Below are 19,217 nucleotides of genomic sequence, written 5' to 3' on the forward strand. Positions count from 1 at the left end.
ATACTAGATTGTCATGGTTCATCCCAAAGACCTGAGCAATGAGCATTAATGTTTTCTTTCCAGCTGACTCGCATCTGGCCAAATTTGTATATTTGGTAACTATTGTCGCCCTTAAATGAGGTAGTCATGATGGTTAATTGAAACCTGACGTTGTATAATCAGTAAAGCAGAAGTCAATGTGTGTTTGCTAAAGTCATCTTTGAGTAATTTCAGTTCAAAATATGATATTCTTACAAAACATTTTTAACGTCATTATTTCTTTGCTTTTTCTGCAATGCGTTACCTCATTGTTAGCATGCTAAGCTGTTAGCCTCAGTGGTTTCCAGATACCAACAGAAGCTAACAAAAATGCGGCATGTCTTCTTGTTCTGCAGATGCTCTCTCAATACCATGCACACAACTTTCAATATGAATACCACAAGCAGTCCATATCCATGCACAGGCATCAAATATATAGCCTAACTACACCCTATTTTCTCTCAACATCTCCTTAAAGTTGGACCCAAATAGACCTAAAAAAATCTACTCTGTTATTACATTCACTTAAAAGCATTCAAAGGGTTATCACTCAAGTTTTTCATTAAGAGTCTGTCGTCATTTTATGCAGACACCACCCTTTTTTAAAATTGCAAGGTTCAAGGTGATGATGTAGTTCTATATGAGCCCTTTCTAATGTTTATTATTTAAGATCACAGTAAAATGGAACAGGAGTTCAGAACCAAATGGATTATTTATGACTAGAAAGAAATGCTAATAGTGACCTATAATAACCTGAGTAGTTAGTTTTCCATTATTTAATTCTTCTGCAGTAACAACAAAGTCTTGTTCATAAGTTCATTGGAAGTTGATGTAAATTTCTTCATGTAATATTCTTAGACAGAATATTCAACCCTGCATCATTTTCATGGTGCGCTATGAGACTCCCAGTTTCTTCGTGTCTGGTCTTTGAGCTTGATCCAGGCATGCAGTGTTGGAGAAAGGCTGTGTCCCTGATAACCTCAAGACAACCACTCCCGCACATCTGCCAGTGCAAAGAGTGCCGTGAAACATTGTAGTAAAAGTGTCGTAAATGGGGAGGCTCCAGAGGTGGTCACAGACGCTGAGCGAATGCCCTCGTAAAAGGGAGCTAACGCTGCATTGGTGAGGGGTGAGGAATAGGGGATAACAAGACAAGGAAACAAGAGAGTATGAAAGACAGACGTCAGATTAAAGCTACACAGTCATGTCAAAGAAAATGATGGAGATGGCAGTCAGGAGAAAACAAGTCGAAGAAAACTAAAGAGGTTCATGTCTTGTTCTTGTTGCAGCTGGGTGCATGTTTGAGTAATGACTCATTGATTAAAATATACAGGCAAAGCGAGCTCGTCAGACCGAGTACAGACAATAAATGGACAGACTTTTTAAGTAGCGAACCCTTTATTTGTTACCATAAGTGATAAAGTGACCATACTGATTTGTTGAAGTTTATTAAAGACATTTTTAGTTAAAAATAAAAGAAAATAATAAAGGTACCCACAGAGTAAAGTAAACAAAGGACTTTGCTTAAAGGGATACTTCACCCGTTTGCATTAAGCTTTGTATCATTAGAAACCAGGAAGTATTTTTGAATGGTCGGTCATCCTGCCCATATTTTGCCCTGCGATGGAAAAGCTCTTCTTTTCTTAAAAGGAGCCTCTGATGGCGCACATTTTGCATCACTGGAGTGTGCTTTGGATAGCAGGGGTGAAACTGCATCGCTAGTTACTCATGTCTTTAACCACTGAAGCTACAGACCTATCACAGATCAGTGGGCGGGACTTCCTCCTAGAATTGAAATTTAATGTCCACCATATTGCTAACTTTTATTTATATTCCTGAAATACTTTACATTTCATACTGTGCAATCTTTATTTTGTACTTCTGAAATATCTATTTATAATTTATGACGCAACTACCTGTAAATAACTCCAAAGAGCAGAGAAAGGCAAAAAATGTTTCAACTTTAAACTTGATATTTATGGAGGGGATTTTGAAGGTCTTGTGCTCGAATTGGATATTCATGGCTATTTCTACGAGCCGCAATAAAGCAGCAAGCAGTTGAGGCTGATAGAGGAACGGGAGCTGTCTGTGTGCTGACAGACAGGTCGCAGCAGCTGGGGCACAAAACGCACCTGTTGCCGGCTGATCTGGGGCGAACTGGTGGTGTTTGTGAAGTTACTGTTTGCCTATGGACACAGATATAGAGTCTGTTTTCTGCCAGGAATTTCAAAGATGGAAGAAATCTGTCTGTATGTGTTGTAGTAAACGTTTGTAAACAATACTGCGTTCAGGTGCTGCTCGGGTGGTCCAAGTTTCCGAGTTGTAAAGTCGTTCTTTCAGCTTCAGTTTTGTAATAACAGAAAACAAAGTGAATGATACGACAAAGAAATGTTATTGTCAAAAGTGCAAAACACTGATGTGCCTGAATAAAAAGTATGTTAAAATGAACAAAACATATTTTGCCCCCATTTTGATGACGATCCTGAAGTCAAGTTGGTAAGTCGGGCATCTGCAGTAATTCTTTTCAGAGATTTATGAGTTCTTCAGACTTGAGCAGGTGTTTCATGTGCATCATACAACTCAGACAGTTGTTTTTACGATGTGTCCAACAGCACGTGAATGCATCATAAGTCCTCTGTGTCAGTGGGCGTGGCCTGCAGTGCTCTGCATTCTTTCATCCACGTGAGCCAAGAAGACTCTTTCTGCCTCTTCTTGGTCAAGAAGGCACCAACTTCTAAAATAATTTCACATGTTTAAATGACCCAATGTCAATAGAGATTCATGTTTCAACAGGTGAAGTATCTCTTTAAAGTGCAGACAAAACAAAGCATTCTAAAATCAGTTTTCTGTAACAGTTTTGCATTTTGCTCAGAAAGTTCATCTGATTATCCTCACAGACCTGTAAAAAGATAAACAAAAACTGAAATTAAAAAAAAATTAAAAAAAAAGAAAATTCTGCATAACAAGTTTAATTTATCTCTACTGCCCTTCCAGTTCAAATATGTAAATCAATCAAATTTGCTTACCTGCACACCGGCCACTCCGCACGGTAAAACCTTGACCGCACTAAACAAACAGAAAAAAAAGATGAATCAATAAATGAACAAAATAAATTGATGCTTTAGAGTTTTCAAAAAGAAGTAGGACTTAGAATTACATAAATGTAACTTGATAACCAATCTCACTTTCAACGAAGATCAACCTAAAATAAAATAACCCACCAGCCCCGGCAGGTGCTTAGATATACAGTATATGGAGTCGTGATTTTTAACCAATCCATGCACAGAATGGATCCAGCTGGTGAAGCAGCGTAACTCACAGTTTTCACGTGATGTCACACACTGATGGAAACGCCAAACTGGCGGGGGAGAACTGCTCCTTACTGCTGCACGCTACAGAGAGGTTTTCCATCTGAGATGCCACCTTCATTTTTTTTACATTAAATAACAAATGTACTTGTCAGACACGTGTTCTCAGTAAGAGTCAATTATTTTTTTTATATTTATTTGTTTTACTTTAAACAAAACAAAAAATCCTTAGAGTATTTTAATTTTCTTGTAAACCCTAACCCTTGTTAAGATGGAGGAGGCGGAGCTTATGACCTATAAGGAAGCCAGTCAGCAGGGTGACCTTTAAATGTTCTGGTTTCACTGTCTATGGTGTTGACCTCAGACTGAACCCACCTTGACAGTGAGAGAGGTAGTGGTGAGGCTGACTCATCAGATAGACTGACCTGAATAGTACTTAGTGTTCATAATTCATGCTGTCGATCCCCTCTGCGTACCTGCGTGTCATTAGCAAGCACAGCTGTTTCCCCTTCTTTGGGATAGGAGATTTCCACCACTGAGTTCATTTCACCAGGCTGCACGGCTCGAGTGAAGGAGCTGCCATCTGGCCATGAGACCTCCAGCACTGTGACCCGATCGCTCGCTGAGAGTCATGGGAAGAAATGTCAGAGACCATCACGTATCAGGAAAAGAACTATATGTAGGACATACCATGATTTGATGATGATTTCAAACAGTAAAAGAGAGTTACCTAAACCAAAGTGGGCGACAGGCTCCATCTCACACAGATACCCCGAGCCTCCGTCGATGATGCGTGTGTGCGCTCCGCTCTGACTGGTGAAGGCCGTGACCTTGGCTCCGCGGGCGAAAGCGCCAAACTGGGTGAGAGGGATGACTCGCAGCCAGTTGTTGGATGAGCCCTGATAAGGTTAGACATTTAAAGTTGTTGAACATTAAAAAACACAGCAGTGGTGAAAAGCAACTCAGAGTTCAAATAAAATGACTTCTAAAATAATTTCAGTTTCTATCACTCAATCATTCATTTCCAGTTTGTGCTCACGATGCTCCAAGAATAGTGTGGTTTTTATGGCAACATGTCACAACTTGCTGCTACACCATTATGTGCAAAGTTTATGTATGTGTATATGTATATGATGTATATTAACCCAGCTGATTCTGATATCTTCTTGCTTTTGGCACCTAAACACAAAGCTGTTTTGTTCTTCGTCACTTTAGAGTTGAATTAAATAAAAAATAAAAAAAATCTTTATTTAAAAAATCACCAATTCATGAAAACAGATAATTCAAGATAGATGAAAACAACAGGTCTATATCTTATTTACAAAGATATTGTAATATTTTCCCATGAGCTGAGAACTTGGCAACATTTAGCAAAGCAAGAGAGGCAAACTTGCTAAAACTGCCTTTACATGTGCAGAAACGTGGAGCAGAAGCGGGCTCATGCTGAGCAGCCATCGGCCACAGCTGTGTTGGGCTTGGAAAGTGGGACAGATACAGAAAGGAAGAGACAGACAGAGACACACAGTTTGGATAGAAGTAGTAGAAGAATATATATTTTTTAAATGTGGGTAGTGGAGGTTTTTCTCTTTCTACTTTCCATTTTCATTTACCAACTCATGAAACTAAGAATCAGTTTGTGACCCTTTGAGTTCAGAGGTTGGGAACTTGTTAGGACAGAATTGCTTGTGTCCATCTGCATTGCATTGTGTTGTAGTGTTCTAGTCAAGACCACAATGACCAGGACCAAGACGTACCCAAGACCAGAGTGCTCTGAGACCAAGACAAGACTCAGATCAAGACTACTGCAAGACTACCTTAAGTCTATAATATAAGTATACAGTAATTATAACTTTGACTGAAGGACTGGTAATGAATTTAAATGTGTCTCCCAGCAAAAAAACAAACACCAGCCTACAGACCTGCGTGACCTTAAAGACAGAGACGGGCTGCCTGGCGCTCTCTCCATGTGCCAGCAGCAGGTCCAGCTGTCCGTCCCCGTCCAAGTCTGTCACAGTGCCACCTGTCCAGAAAGAGGAAACAGCTTTCTCTTCTCACTGACATACACACACTTCACTTTGATATGACTTTGAGTATTTTACTTGTTAAATGCCATCTTTTCTGATTGAGGACACAGCTGACCTGTTCCTCGTCCTTGAGGCTCTGCAGCGTCGCCCACATTAAGCTCCTGAATCAAAGGGTCTGCATCTGCCCGTCTTGACACCCTGAAAAACAAACACACAGGATAATAACTTAGAGTAAGTCTTTGAGTTTTTTAAATATGTGATGCCTCTCGTTGGACCTTAGATTCCCATAATAATTTAGATATGAACCTGAACAGCCTGTTCGGGGAGGGGCCATTGTAGGCTATATTGTTGAAAAACACCTCCAGCTCCTTGTCGTTGTCAAAGTCAGCAGCGATGACCGTGCGTATGGGCGAAGGAGTAGCAAATTCTCTATTGGCTATGTTCTGCACAACAAAAGAAAGTATTACTTTATGAAAATCTCACAGAGCTTAAACATCCACTGCTTGAGCATCTTCTACCGCGCCTTATTTACCCGGAATTTAGAGTCGCTGCCCTGCAGGTAAAGTCTGTGTGGGCCGTTCCAGTTGCCGTAGACGATATCTGTCTTTCCATCGCCATTGAAGTCAGCCAGGGCCAAACCTCTGCCGTGCCGAGTCGGATCATCCACACCTGTCAGCAAATTACGGCAACCTCGGGTTTAGCTAGTGCAGGAAAATCTCTACACTTTCCAAATGATCTTTTTGTAATTTATTTACTATAAAGTAGGAGAGTCCCTCCGTGAAAGTGGTATCACGCTATACTAGGCACAGCTGTACTGGATGGATTTATTTCAAATTTCTGTGGGTCAATAAACACTCAGGTTACCCAAAATAAATGTTCAAAAAAACACTGTAGAAGCGGAATTTTCACAACATGTCCCCTTTAACATCGCCTTGACATGATGCCAACATAGACAATGCTAGTATCTTCTTGTTTAGCAAATCAATGATGATGAAGGTAACAATCTTAGCTCAGCATCCTATCATTGGCTCATCAGCACGGAACAAAAGGGACAGATGTTCATTTTCTTGTTTCAATGATGATGGGATGTATAGTGATTCAATGACAACCCCGCTAATAGCAGTCAGGGATCTGCGCTTTAGTATTTTACATCTTTGAGTATTCTAATAACCTTGTGGAAATGAATAATCAATCACTTTTTGTTTTTTGCGGTGCACTCTCATCAGTACTGGGTGTATGTTTCCCAGGTGTGTGTGAAATGACAAGCGATGGTAACCTTCTGTATGACTCCATGGTAAAGCCGTATATGAGTAGCAACAGACATGATGCAATTCAGCCCTCAATTCTGCTCATCTTTCCTCACACATCTTTTTCCACTCTTGTAACTGTCGTTTTAATTAACACGCTCCTACACCCCTGTCTCATGATGCAGATGTTTTTGAAGCTTTAATACTACTTAAGCTATCGATCAACAAAAAATGAGAGATTGCATCATTTTAAAACTTGTGTGGTATCAAAGAACATCAGGGTGGTCGCCTCCTCCGTGTCTCTCGCTGTTAGTCATTAGAAGCTTCTTGTAAGAGGAGTTTTGATGCTTGTGCTCGACAAAATTTAAAGGGAGCAAATCTCCCATCACGGTTTTCATAATTAGCAGTCTAATCAAAGTCTAATTAATCGTTATGTTCATCTGAGAATATAACACTGCCATTTCAGTTGCTACCACAGTGCTAGAAATAACAGGACACATAAAGAGGAGGTGGAGACTTCTACCCTTCCTGTTTTGTTCTCACCTGCCTGTTTGGCCATGTTCGTAAAAGTCCCATCTCCTTTGTTCTTGAACAAGAAGTTGGGTCCGTTCTCGTTGTCACAGAACACGTCAGACCTGAACTGGCTAAGAATCGGTCCCACAGTCACACCGCGTCCTCCTGCATTAACAGAAAACATGAGTCCACCTCATACATACAAATATTGCAGACTTCACTTCCCCAACCTGACCTGTCAACATGTTGACCCCGGCCTCCGCAGCCACATCAGACAGAGCAATGACACCGTTGGTCACATCACTGGCAGCCTCATCCATTTCCAAGAGAGCGTGGGCACCGACGCCACGAGAAGCATAGTTTGAAACATAGATGGAGTAACGGCCAGTCCCCTGAAGAATAAAGACCGTCACATGTGGGTATAAGAGAGGTTGAATGATTTATAAAGAGACGAAGAAAGTAGCTTTACTTACCTTTCTATCAACACATGCCACAGAACGTCCAGCCATGCGTTTCGAGACGCCCCTACGTACATTCAGCTCATCACTCACAAGGTCTTCAAAGCGTCCGTTTCGGAACTTGAAGAGCTTGTCGAGATAAGTCGCCCGTCCTGCACACCACAAGTCAGTTATTAAGCAGAAAACTCATTTAGCTACCTGTTTGGGATGAAATGTACCATAAGAATGAACCATTCACCAGAATATGCGTCATTTGTGTTGAGGAAGTAGATTTCTTCACGTCCATCTCCGTCCACGTCACAAGCAGTGACTCCAATGGCCTGTCCTCCTGGGTCCCTCAGGGCGTAGAATGGGGAGTTGATGTCATCGACAGCGATGTTAAACAGCCTGTTTTGTGTGCGATTGTACTTCAACACGAGGTTTGGCCCATTGTACCTGAGGGAGACCATCACACAAGTCAGTTTTGATCCAATTAATTCCAAAAATAAGGTGCTTTTTAAAGAAATTTTAAAACTCACCCTGCAACTACCACCTCCAGATCACCGTCCCCATCCACGTCCGTGACAGCCATTCCATAGTTGAGTTGTATGGGATTGTTCAGATTGTCAGGAGGAAGCAATGTCTGTGTTACATCTTGAAACATGGAATTGGAGTTCTGGGCGTTGGACTGATGCCAAAGTGCAGTCAGGAAGAGCAACAGACCTGAACCCCACATCTCTGCAACCTGGTGCATCACAGAACAGGACCGGTCAAGTCTTATTGTCACTGTGCAAATACAAAACAGTAAAGTACCTGCCTGAGGGGAAAATGCAGAATAAGAAACAAGCTGCACTAAATAATAATGCAAAAAAAAAATGCACCTAAACATCGAGTCCAACAAAATCCTGCAGAAAGCCGATTTGAGAAAACAATTCCAATATGCATGTCCAATAATATTATTATAACAAATACACCGCCACAAATAATGCCCTTTTTTATTAAAACATTATTCTTAATCACATCTTTGTTCTTGCTTTATAATAAGAGTAGCTTGACAAACGTGTAATTGCTTCTCGGTACAGATGCATGCAGGAATTCTGCTCAAACTTACCTGACAGCTCTGTCTATTTCAAGAGATGGAGAAGATGTGAATGAACGTAAACGCAGGTTACTTTATTACTGGGCAAAAAAAAAAATCAACCTTACACAACTTGTTTTAAAATTGTATAAACAAAGCTTGTGTAACGGGTGGAGGACTGACCAATCAGCGAGGAGCTATGAGCACCACACGTGAAACACGGAAATCCGCTCTGTTTGTAGTCGCTGCTAAGCAAATTCAGCAACGCTCCTGGGGAGAGTTACCGTGTTTACGTATTTCATGCTGGGGAATGACCTGTGACCCACGAAGACAAGCATATCTTGATAAAAAAAAAAAAAACATTCACTTGATATGAGAAAATAACGTACAACTGCCGAGAACGTTTTAACACCGACCTCACACATGAACACAACTTCCCAAAATGCTTTGCGTCCCCCTTTACGCCTGCGTCATTGAAGCTCCGGAAATCTGTCTCTGAACAACCAAACACGGGTAAGCTGATAAACAACAATGGTAGCATCTTTAAGGCCGTTAAATGTAATAAATTGAATGAACATAATGCGCTGTCATCCGACATTACTCTGTTTCTACTAAATTAACAAATATTGCAGCTTCAGGAAGAAGTGGATTAGCTGTATGGCTACAGCTGAGCTAACTGTAATAGAGACCTACCTTATGATTAACCTTAGTATTTAATAAACACGTGTAAGTCCTAGAAATAAAAGATAACTCGTTTTATTGTTGTTATTCAGTTTATTCATTGACTGAAAGGAAAGTGGGATATTATTTAAGGAATGTTTCTCTCTCTCTCTTTTCTGTGGTCCAGATGTGTTAACATCATTTAATAATGGAGTTGGAACAGCCAAAAGAAGTCCTGCCAGCTCCAGTCCTGTCAACACCTGCACCTCCGTCTCAGTCAAAGAAGCCCAGTCAGGCCCTGCATGTCCCCAAGAAAGGACCTCATGACCCCAAAGACAAATCTCAAACTCAGGGAGAAGGCAAACCAAGAGCCAGGCCTCGCTACACGGACAAGGCGAGGAAAAACGCCAAAAACAAGAAGGACAAGGCTGGAGCAGCGGGGGCATCTGCAGGAGGAGAAGGTGGAGATGAGAGGCAGGGGAACGACTGTAAGCCTGCTGTGATGGAGGAGCACTTATTAAATGCAGAGGCTCAGGTCAATGGGCAACCGGATTTAACCGGTGTGGGAGAAGATGGTGGTGCATCCCAACTGGAGGCGGCCTCCCTAGAGGAAGAAAAGGGAGAAGAGGAGAGTTGGGACACCTTGTTCAATGATGATGGAGACTGTCTGGATCCACACCTGCTTGAAGAGGTGAGAGCTTGGTGCATATCTTACATTCACACTCCTGTACATTTTACTACTGCTGCTGTCTCTTGTAAGAGTTGGTAATACTGTGTACCGGTAGTTATGATAAAAGTTTAATGTGACATTTTCTCTCTTTTTCAAATATGACTTTTTTTCCTACTCTCTGTACCTGCCATGTCCGTCATTCTCAGCTGGCTTTGAACGAAGGTAAGAAGAAGGAGTCACTCCAGGAGCCCCGGTTCGATTATTACAACATGGACCGATATGGAGACGACGAGGAAGACATCAACCTCACTGACGACGAACTTTCTCACATCGTGGAGATCTATGACTTCCCTACAGACTTCAAGACCGAGGACCTTCTCAAGTTATTTCAGTGCTACCAGTATGTATGATTTGAAAGTTAAAATGTACATCCACAACACAGTCCCCCCTTCATCAGTGTATCTCAGGTTATCTCTGGACAGCTAATAGATGAATCTGCTCACAACAGGGACACAAAGAATTGTGATTGGTAACTCATTAATAGATGTCAATGGCAAAGCTATTTCGATAATTTAAAAAAAGCCAACAATTGATCCAGTATAGTTCATGTGTGGAAAACATGGAGAGCGAGATTATTGTTCGCCTTTACTTTTACATTATTATTATTATTATTATTCTGATAGTGTTAATCAAATTCCGTCTGTTGGTTGTAGTTATACTTGTCTTGGTGATTCATCTCTTCCCATTTCAGCGATACTCACAGGCACATCTTATAGTATGGAGGCACTCCATACACAGAGCTCAGAGTGCTCGAGACATCAGTCGCTTGTTTAAGTCGCGGCTGCAGCATCTTTGATACAGTATGGGTGCATTCATCTTCTTTCACTATCCACTTCTCCTTCACCCCGTGAAAATGTCATGTGGTTAAGGAAAGGTGTTAGGAGAATTCATAAAGGACTTAGTGAGTTGTCGTTTTGACAATCTGACCGCATTTCCATGATAGTGATATGGGTCTGCCATGGTGGAACTACAAAGAGCTAATTTAAAAATCTTCCTGGGCCTTCCTACTGGTGAAATGATCCTAATAACCAAATATATATAAATATAAGTCCTATCAATAAAGACACCAAATGCAGATTGTCTCCACATCTCTCCTCCAACAGATCGTTAGTTTTCGTGAACGGTCGGATGTGCTGTAAAAGTTTCGGCTGCAAAGAATTGTTAGGCATCACGGATGGTCCAGTGTTTCCTAAAGGAGGAAACGTTTACCCACCTTACCTTAACTTTTAGAGAATTTGAACCGCTCTTATCATGGCCCCCACTTAAACGCTTCCGGGGTTAATAAAAAAAGGAGATAGGAGGGACACTTAGCCCTTTTCTGGTCTTCTGAATACTCAAAGCGCTTTTCCACCACATGTCTCACACTGACATCAGACGTATGTCATGTAAAGAGACCATCAGAAGTAACTAATCCCACGCCTACTTAGCGAGATATTCAGGATGAAGTGGACACGTCAGACATGTTGCTGCTGGAGCTGGGGATTAAACCCGCAATCTCCCACTTCCACTGTGACACAGCTGCCCCCGTGTCTCTCCAGCTGTCCCGTGTGATGATTATATCGCTACTCTCTTGATTCATTTGTTTCCTGTGTGTTTTCAGACAAAGAGGCTTTGACCTGGAGTGGATTGATGACACCCATGCTCTGGGCCTCTTCTCAAGCCCCATAGCAGGTTAGTGAAAAGCTGTTCATCGCAATGCAACAGGGATTTAGTTTTGGGTTCAGGGGGAGGCGTTAGAATGACTTAATTGTGCACCTATTGATTTATCACAAATCATCAGTCCAGAGGAAGGGCGGTCCGGTCCTTGTACGACCGGAGCAGGAGTATGGTTCGCATTGCCGGTATTAAGTCGGACCTGTTCCCGGTGCGCGTTGGCCTCCGGCAGGGCTGCCCTTTGTCACCGGTTCTGTTCATTACTTTTATGGACAGAATTTCTAGGCGCAGTCAGGGGCCGGAGGGGGTCCGGTTCGGGGACCACAGGATCTTGTCTCTGCTTTTTGCGGATGATGTGGTCTTGTTGGCTCCATCGAACCCGGACCTTCAGTGCGCACTGGGGCGGTTCGCTACCGAGTTTGAGGCGGCTGGGATGAGGATTAGCACCTCTAAATCTGAGGCCATGGTTCTCGACCGGAAAAAGGTGGTTTGCCCTCTTCGGGTCGGTGGGGAGTCCTTGCCCCAGGTGGAGGAGTTTAAGTATCTCGGGGTCTCGAGTGGGGGGAAGATGGAGCGTGAGATCGACAGACGGATCGGTGCGGCGTCTGCAGTCATGCGGTCGCTGTATCGGTCCGTCGTGGTGAAAAAGGAGCTAAGCCGAAAGGCGAAGCTCTCGATTTACCGGTCGATCTTCGTTCCTACCCTCACCTATGGTCATGAGCTTTGGGTCATGACCGAAAGAACGAGATCTCGGATACAAGCGGCCGAAATGGGCTTCCTCTGTAGGGTGGCTGGGCGCACCCTTAGAGATAGGGTGAGGAGCTCGGTCACCAGGGAGGAGCTCGGAGTAGAGCCGTTACTCCTCCACATCGAGAGGAGTCAGTTGAGGTGGTTCGGGCATCTGGTCCGGATGCCCCCTGGACGCCTCCCTAGGGAGGTGTTCCGGGCATGTCCCTCCGGGAGGAGGCCTCGGGGTAGACCCAGGACACGCTGGAGAGACTATGTCTCTCGGCTGGCTTGGGAACGCCTCGGGGTCCCACCGGAAGAGCTGGAGGAGGTGTCTGGGGTGAGGGAAGTCTGGGGGTCTCTGCTTAGACTGCTGCCCCCGCGACCCGGCCCCGGATAAGCGGTAGAAAATGGATGGATGGATGGATCAGTCCAGAGGAGATAAAAAAAAAACAACACACCGGCCTGCATAGATGATCAGGTCATACGTACAGCACGTGTCCTGTGTATAATGCAGTTAGCATGGCTTTGTAGGGCTGTAATGTTTGTGCTGGATATATTTAAGAGGACCGGCCGGTCACTGATCAAAGTGGAACAGTCTGAAAATGGTTATACAGCAGTCACCAGCCGGTCAGTCCTCTATTAGACGACACAGGTTTGAATGTCTTTAAGATATCCTTAACTGTTAAAAAAATCTCCAACTCACTAAGTTACATATTGATTTTCTTCAATGTGATTTGTTGTTTTCAGCTCGAGAGGCTTTAAGATCCCAAAATCCTCTGATGAAGTTGCGTCCACTTTCCAAATCCTCCGCTGCTACAAAGGCCAAAGCCCGAAGCTTCTCAGGTACAAATACAACACACATCAAGAAAAGCTAACCAAGCTATGTCCCTAGTAACTCTGATGTCCTCCCTCCCCCAGACTACCTCCTGCCAGCCAAAGAGAGACCTCAGACGAGTGCAGCACTAGCTCGCAAGCTTGTGATTGGTGCGCTTGGTATGAAGAGCAATTTGTCGAAGGAGCAGCGCGATGCAGAGAAGAAGAAACTCCAAGATGCGAGAGGTAATCACGGAGACGTTATGACTAGAATGTCGTTATTGTTTTTATGAAAGAAGTCCTGTATATCCATCTTTAAGAAGCAAACTTTTGACAAATTTATGAGTGCCCCGGTTCTAAACAACCTTCACTGAATGGTGTCGTTTTCAACACATGAAACATGGTTTTCATTTGACTGCCTCAGCTTTTGCATCTCAAGGCCTGTAACACTAGAGGGAGCTGTTTTTATGCTGAACTGAAGAAAATGGGAAGACTGGTTGTAAATTGATGCAAAGAGAAGTGGCTCAGTGTCAACCACCATGCGGATCATAACGTCTATAATCAGTGCAGCAGCCGCTTTCCTTCACAGATGGAACATAAGTATATAGGCACCGAAAACCACGAGTGGCTGTGCACTGAGCAGCCAGTCAGGAAGTCAGGACCTTCAGTATAGAAAAACAAAAAAAACAATTCCTTTGTTCTCTGATTGGTCGCTCTGCTGCGCTCTTTATTTAAGATGACAACAAGCACAGAGACTGAGGGTGCAGGAGTGCATCGTGTTCTGAACATTGTGTCCTCGGTGTGGATGCCACGTATGGCTTCATCCAGCTCATTCACAGCCGTCTGTCTGACAAATCAACAAATTACTTCTGTGCAGTTAAGAACCTTCATTCATTGATTTATCAAACTGTTTGCTTCTGTGATTTTATCTTCCAGATCAAAAACGCCTTGCAGCGAGGCAGAAAGAAGATGCTTGGGAGGGGAAGTGACCGGATAGAAAACTACCCCCCGACTGTGTGTTTTTTTTTTTTTTTTTAAAGAGTCCTTGATTCAGCAGAGTGACGATCTCTCTCTCTCTCTCTCTCTCTCTCTCTCTCTCTCTCTTTTTCTCTCTCTCTCTTTCTCTCTCTCTCTCTTTTTCTCTCTCTTTCTCTCTCTCTCTCTTTCTTTCTGTCTTCTCCTGATCTGTTTTTCTCAACTGGCCACTCCTTTCGACACCTCCACACATCCCAGAAATAGATTCCCACAATTTTCCCTTCTTTATGCAACAATGCTTCAACCACTATAATTGAACTTGTCATCATTCACTGTCCACTCTCCTGCAGAGGTACACCAGATATCAGCTTCATGAGATAAGAGTGTGCTACTCTTCTACCCTGCTGTATGCTCGTGTTTTGTCCGTGCAGGGTCTTTTGCCTCAGGGTCGTCACTGACACCACATCACCTCTTTTTCTTCCTAATATCGTAACAAGTCTGTAGCAGTAAGTAATTAATTGTAAAGGGACACGTTCTTTATTAAAGAACAGTTTTTTTTTATCTGTCCTTTCTTTGATATTATTTTTTAATGATTTTTAAAAAAATGACCCAAACTAATGTACCCGTTTCTGTGAGGGCAGAAAGGATTTCTTTTGAAAGTTAAGTTATATTACTTCAAGTAAGATGACACAGTATATCCTTTTCCTCCACATGGAGACAATAGACAGAAATGATTTCTTGAAGAATGTTAAAAAACAGGAAGTAATACTGATCAAGGCACAGATATAATAACATTTCAAACATGAATATCGCAGTAATCAAATTAAAATCATTTCATCGAAATATAAATCATTGCATAATGACTAAAATAAAAGCGTAAGCTCAAACTCTTCTGGCTTGCTGTTTTCAGCTCTGTGTTTACGACACTCCCTTCAGCTTGTTAATGATTCTTTTAGAGGCTCAAACATGTTTCATGCATGTTTTTAAGCATGTTACCCCCTCTCTGTCTAACCGTTAACCAGAGAGACAGCTCCTCCCACTCAGGGACACTGTTTTTCTTTTTTAGCCGTAACTGCGGAGTGCCATGTCCCAACAGCGCTGTAACGAATCTCCAACGTCATGATTCATGAATTCTCTGTGAATTCCCACTGCGTTACGGCGTTGTGAAACACGGCGTATAGAGAAACAGCGGGAGCTCCATACATGCACACACAGTGTTGTTTCCTGCCAGCTCTGGCGATGCTGTCTCGCCATTGTTACTACCTCTAATGGCTGTGCAGAGGTTGGATCACCGTCCCCTCCCTTTAGGCCTCTGTGACACATTCATATTGAAATAGAGATGATGAATTAGATTTTTCATGTTGATTCCTGTGTTCAAAGCTGGTCGTGTCCCCTGACATGCTAAGAAATGCTCTCCAGAAAATCCTCCTGCTTTCTTTTAATGGTCAAACAGAAACTCACTGTGAATCTTGAAATTAAAAAAAGTTGTGTCTGTAGTGTTTACTTAGCTAATTCTGACAGGGAGGAATCAATAATATGTTTAAACCTCATCTATAGAAAGTCAGTTATCTCTGGTCAACTCATGCTTTTGTAGGTCATAGAGTCATCGGTGTTGTCTCCTTAACATGCTAAAAACTCTTGACAGGAGCTTTAAGGTTAAAACATAACGGTGGTTAACTTCAGTGTTTTGTTTTTCTCTCTCTTCTTGCAATGTTGAAATCTTTTCCTTTTTAGAGTATCAATGTCTATTTGAATAAAGTGAACGTTGAACTTTAAAATCTTCCTCCTGACTCAGTCTCTCACCTCCTGAAGCACACAACCGAGCTCTGGAGACTCTTGTGACAGCTGGATGCAACTGCCTGCTCTGAGGCTTCACCCGGCCGACCACAGACCATGTGGCACTGCATCTCCCTCACCTCCTCAGCCAGTAATTAAGTCTTATTCTTAGAGACACTGGAGAGCGCTGTGAATTTGTCATTTTTCTTTACTGCATATTATTGAACGTTTATCAATGTCAAGACAAAAAAAAAAACTGTTTACTGTAGTGTCACAGCTGTAAGAGGATCTGTAAACACACTCGTGCAGATTGCTGGGTATGTTAGTGTTTCAGAAGATGATCATTCATAATGTAATTATAGTATCGCTGTAAAGCTTAACTATACTTTTCTTCAAATATATGCACTCGGTCACCACTGAAGCGAACCCTCTTTGTACAACTGTTCTGATCATTGGCTGAGACGCAGTGCCACGTGGCTCATTAAAGTACTGCAGCCTCAGACGACGTACTCTTACAGTATTATTTTTTTTTTTCCACTGATAGAATGAACCTCTACGAGTTATATCACCATTATAAAGATTTTCTTGTTTCCAAAGATGTTTTTGTACAGAAGGCGAAAGCTTCAAAAACTCCATGTTTCAACATCAAAGTTGATGAAAATAAACTTGGCAGTATGTAGGAAGCACATAAAGCAAGAACATGACGACAGGAATACATAGATATGGGGGCGGTACTAGAAAACGCTACTGTTACATTATGCAGAAATAAATGTAAATGCATAGATTTGTCATCACTTAAATGATGACAAATGAAAATCTTATTTTGCAGATTAATGTGTTCCTAAAGTTGCTAATTATTCAGTTAACCGTTAGAGCCAGGTCTCAGCTGGCCAGTGCACAACGGACCTCATTTAGAATAATCTTCAGTTTCCACTAAACTAAACGTGGACACATATTCGGTGTGAGCCTGCCAGATCAGCGGTGGACCTCCATGCGCTCTGTTGTTCTTCCAGCTGAATGACACATACAGCTGTTGTTGCTTTACCATCATCGTGTGAGATCTGAGCCCTGCCTATAATGTCTTGCTTTACTGTGGCTTCACAAGGAGGTAATGCACCACAAAGCAGCCAACTGGGGACCTCGCACACAAATTTAAGATTAACTACAAAAACACAAGCCACTACGGAGAATATTGCTAACTCTGCCATAGACCTGCTGCAGTGACAAACCGCTGCGTCATGGCCCAAATAAAGGTGTTATCTTATCCCACCACAATAAAGGTGTTCTGAGGGTGTATGGGTTCTATGTTTCCAAGCATCAACCACTTTCACCAAACACACCTTACGTCTCACTTTCTTTTGAAGCATTCAATCCTTAGTTCTAATTACACAGATTTATAATAACCAGAGCAGGTGGGTATTATTGTTATAACAAAAATACAACATTTGCCCCCTCTACAGTTCCTGCCTAAAGCACATCATGGTTGTGAGATTTGTCCAGATTGTACTTCTAACAAATAATACATTGAAATCATGACCAATTAAATCATAAAATGTAAATATTAATGGCTGAAGCATGAGTGACGTCAGCCACCTGTTACTGCAATAGGCTCTGGAGTCTCTGCAGCAGCAGCCGCCACATTGGTGATCCTTAGCATAACTTTCAGTCGGCCTAACAACAGACCTATAGCTGAGGAGGGTTTAAAGCCTGCTGCAAACTGTAACATTGCGCCCACTTGTCAATCGGTTCAGCCTTGTGCCTTACTATGGATGATACGCATCGCTCTTTAAATCAAATGGGATACGTCATAAAAAGAATCATCCCCTGTACATTATGTGTCCATCAGGGCAATAACTAATCAGACCAACATCATATTTCGTAACATGTTTATTTCTGCTGTAAAAACTGGCTTTTTGAATTAGGTGTGTCAGTTCTGGGGCCCTTGGAGTCTGCCTCAAGCAGACACCCAGATTGTTTTTGCACTTCTACATTGCCTTCATTTCGAATGACAGAAAGTTGCCTCATTAATTAAAAAAACATTCTATTTAAAAACTTTACTGATAGGCTAAAGCCTAATTTGGTCTGTCATGACCAGTTATTTGCTAACATTGGGTTGATATCCATTTAATTAAAATAACGGATTCTACCTTAATCACTATGTTCCAACTCATGCCAGTGTTACAAAGAAAACGGCCTTTAGCTAGATTGCACTGTAGCTACTAGCATGACTCTTCTCCTTCCATTACAAATAGAAAACACCTGTTGGTGAATTGTTAAAAGGTCAGCAACCACTGACCTCGACAAAAAACTAATTAACCAAATAATTGCCCTTTGGCTAGATGTGAAAGTGTAGCATGATTCTTTTCATGCTAAACAAGACTAGACTGTTGGCTAAATGTGAAAAAGTTTTAGCATAATCCTTCTTCTCTCATGCAAACATTTCAATATCCGGTAGCATTTTAAGCTAATAGCCTAGTGTGTACCCAAGCATCTAGAAAAACTGAAATAGTCTGCAGATTTTTTTTTTAGCTAGTCTTAGCATAGCGGCTGTAAGGTCAATCTTTTATGCTGTAGGCTATATTGATTTTTTAAGTCTTCTTCCTTTTCTATGTGCATTCTTTCATTGTTTGAATGTGAAAATTAATGTAGCCTACTCGAAAAGGAAAATATTGTGCAAGTAGCGTAAGTCATGTTTATGCTAATGTAAAATGTCAGTTTCCTGCGCTTGAATGGGTTCATCAAGAGGAATGAGATTAAAAACAATCATCAAACTCAAAGATGGATGACTGTTTCAACATAAAGGTGTTCAAACCTTTTTCAAATCAAGCATTATTTCTGGTGTTAATGTCAAAGTTAACTTGTCATGTTATTGTTTTTCTTGTCTTTTTTTTTTACGTGTTAATCGATTCCTTAAATCTAAAACATTAAACCTATCCTGCGTCTGCATTAGCTCTGTAGTTAAATAACCATGCCTCAAATAACCACCCAGTTTGTCAATCTGATCTTTATTCTTTCACTACCATTACCAAGGACTGTTAAAGGCGTGATAACGTACAACCAGATCTCATCTGTTGGCACTGATGGTAAACAGGTTAATAACAAACAAGTGAAAATATTTCCCATTGTGAATGTGACAATACAAAACAAAGCCACACAGGCACAAGTTTCCACTCAAAAGTACATTTAAAATCTGCATAAATTAGACCTAAAGCACAATATTCCAGAGAGGTAATATAAAACTGTACATGACAATACA

General features: G+C 41.9%; 2 protein-coding genes across 3 annotated transcripts; one reads left to right on the forward strand and one right to left on the reverse strand.

Moving 5' to 3' along the window:
• Window positions 1-1,397: 1,397 nt before the first annotated feature.
• On the reverse strand, window positions 1,398-8,771 carry crtac1a (cartilage acidic protein 1a). 2 transcript variants are annotated; one of them, XM_079336737.1, is made up of 14 exons: window positions 8,659-8,771; window positions 8,087-8,333; window positions 7,807-8,003; window positions 7,584-7,720; window positions 7,346-7,502; window positions 7,141-7,275; window positions 5,883-6,019; window positions 5,657-5,793; window positions 5,466-5,548; window positions 5,246-5,346; window positions 4,057-4,225; window positions 3,803-3,948; window positions 3,045-3,084; window positions 1,398-2,917 (listed from the first exon to the last, which is right to left on the reverse strand). In XM_079336737.1, the coding sequence occupies exons 2-14, from the start codon at window positions 8,299-8,301 to the stop codon at window positions 2,910-2,912; spliced, it is 1,662 nt and encodes a 553-aa protein (XP_079192863.1). In that variant the 5' UTR covers window positions 8,302-8,333; window positions 8,659-8,771; the 3' UTR covers window positions 1,398-2,909. The 2 variants fall into 2 exon arrangements, with proteins under 2 accessions (XP_079192863.1, XP_079192864.1); XM_079336738.1 differs by having other exon boundaries at window positions 8,087-8,292; window positions 8,659-8,770.
• A 260-nt stretch (window positions 8,772-9,031) lies between these two features.
• Window positions 9,032-14,746, forward strand: r3hcc1l (R3H domain and coiled-coil containing 1-like). Its single transcript, XM_079336830.1, has 7 exons — window positions 9,032-9,138; window positions 9,473-9,976; window positions 10,162-10,355; window positions 11,616-11,686; window positions 13,145-13,240; window positions 13,316-13,456; window positions 14,147-14,746. Exons 2-7 carry the CDS (start codon window positions 9,494-9,496, stop codon window positions 14,197-14,199), a joined length of 1,038 nt encoding a protein of 345 aa, XP_079192956.1. The 5' UTR covers window positions 9,032-9,138; window positions 9,473-9,493; the 3' UTR covers window positions 14,200-14,746.
• Window positions 14,747-19,217: the final 4,471 nt, after the last annotated feature.

Source organism: Symphodus melops (assembly GCF_947650265.1).
Source record: "Symphodus melops genome assembly, chromosome: 2".
Lineage (NCBI taxonomy): Eukaryota > Metazoa > Chordata > Actinopteri > Labriformes > Labridae > Symphodus > Symphodus melops.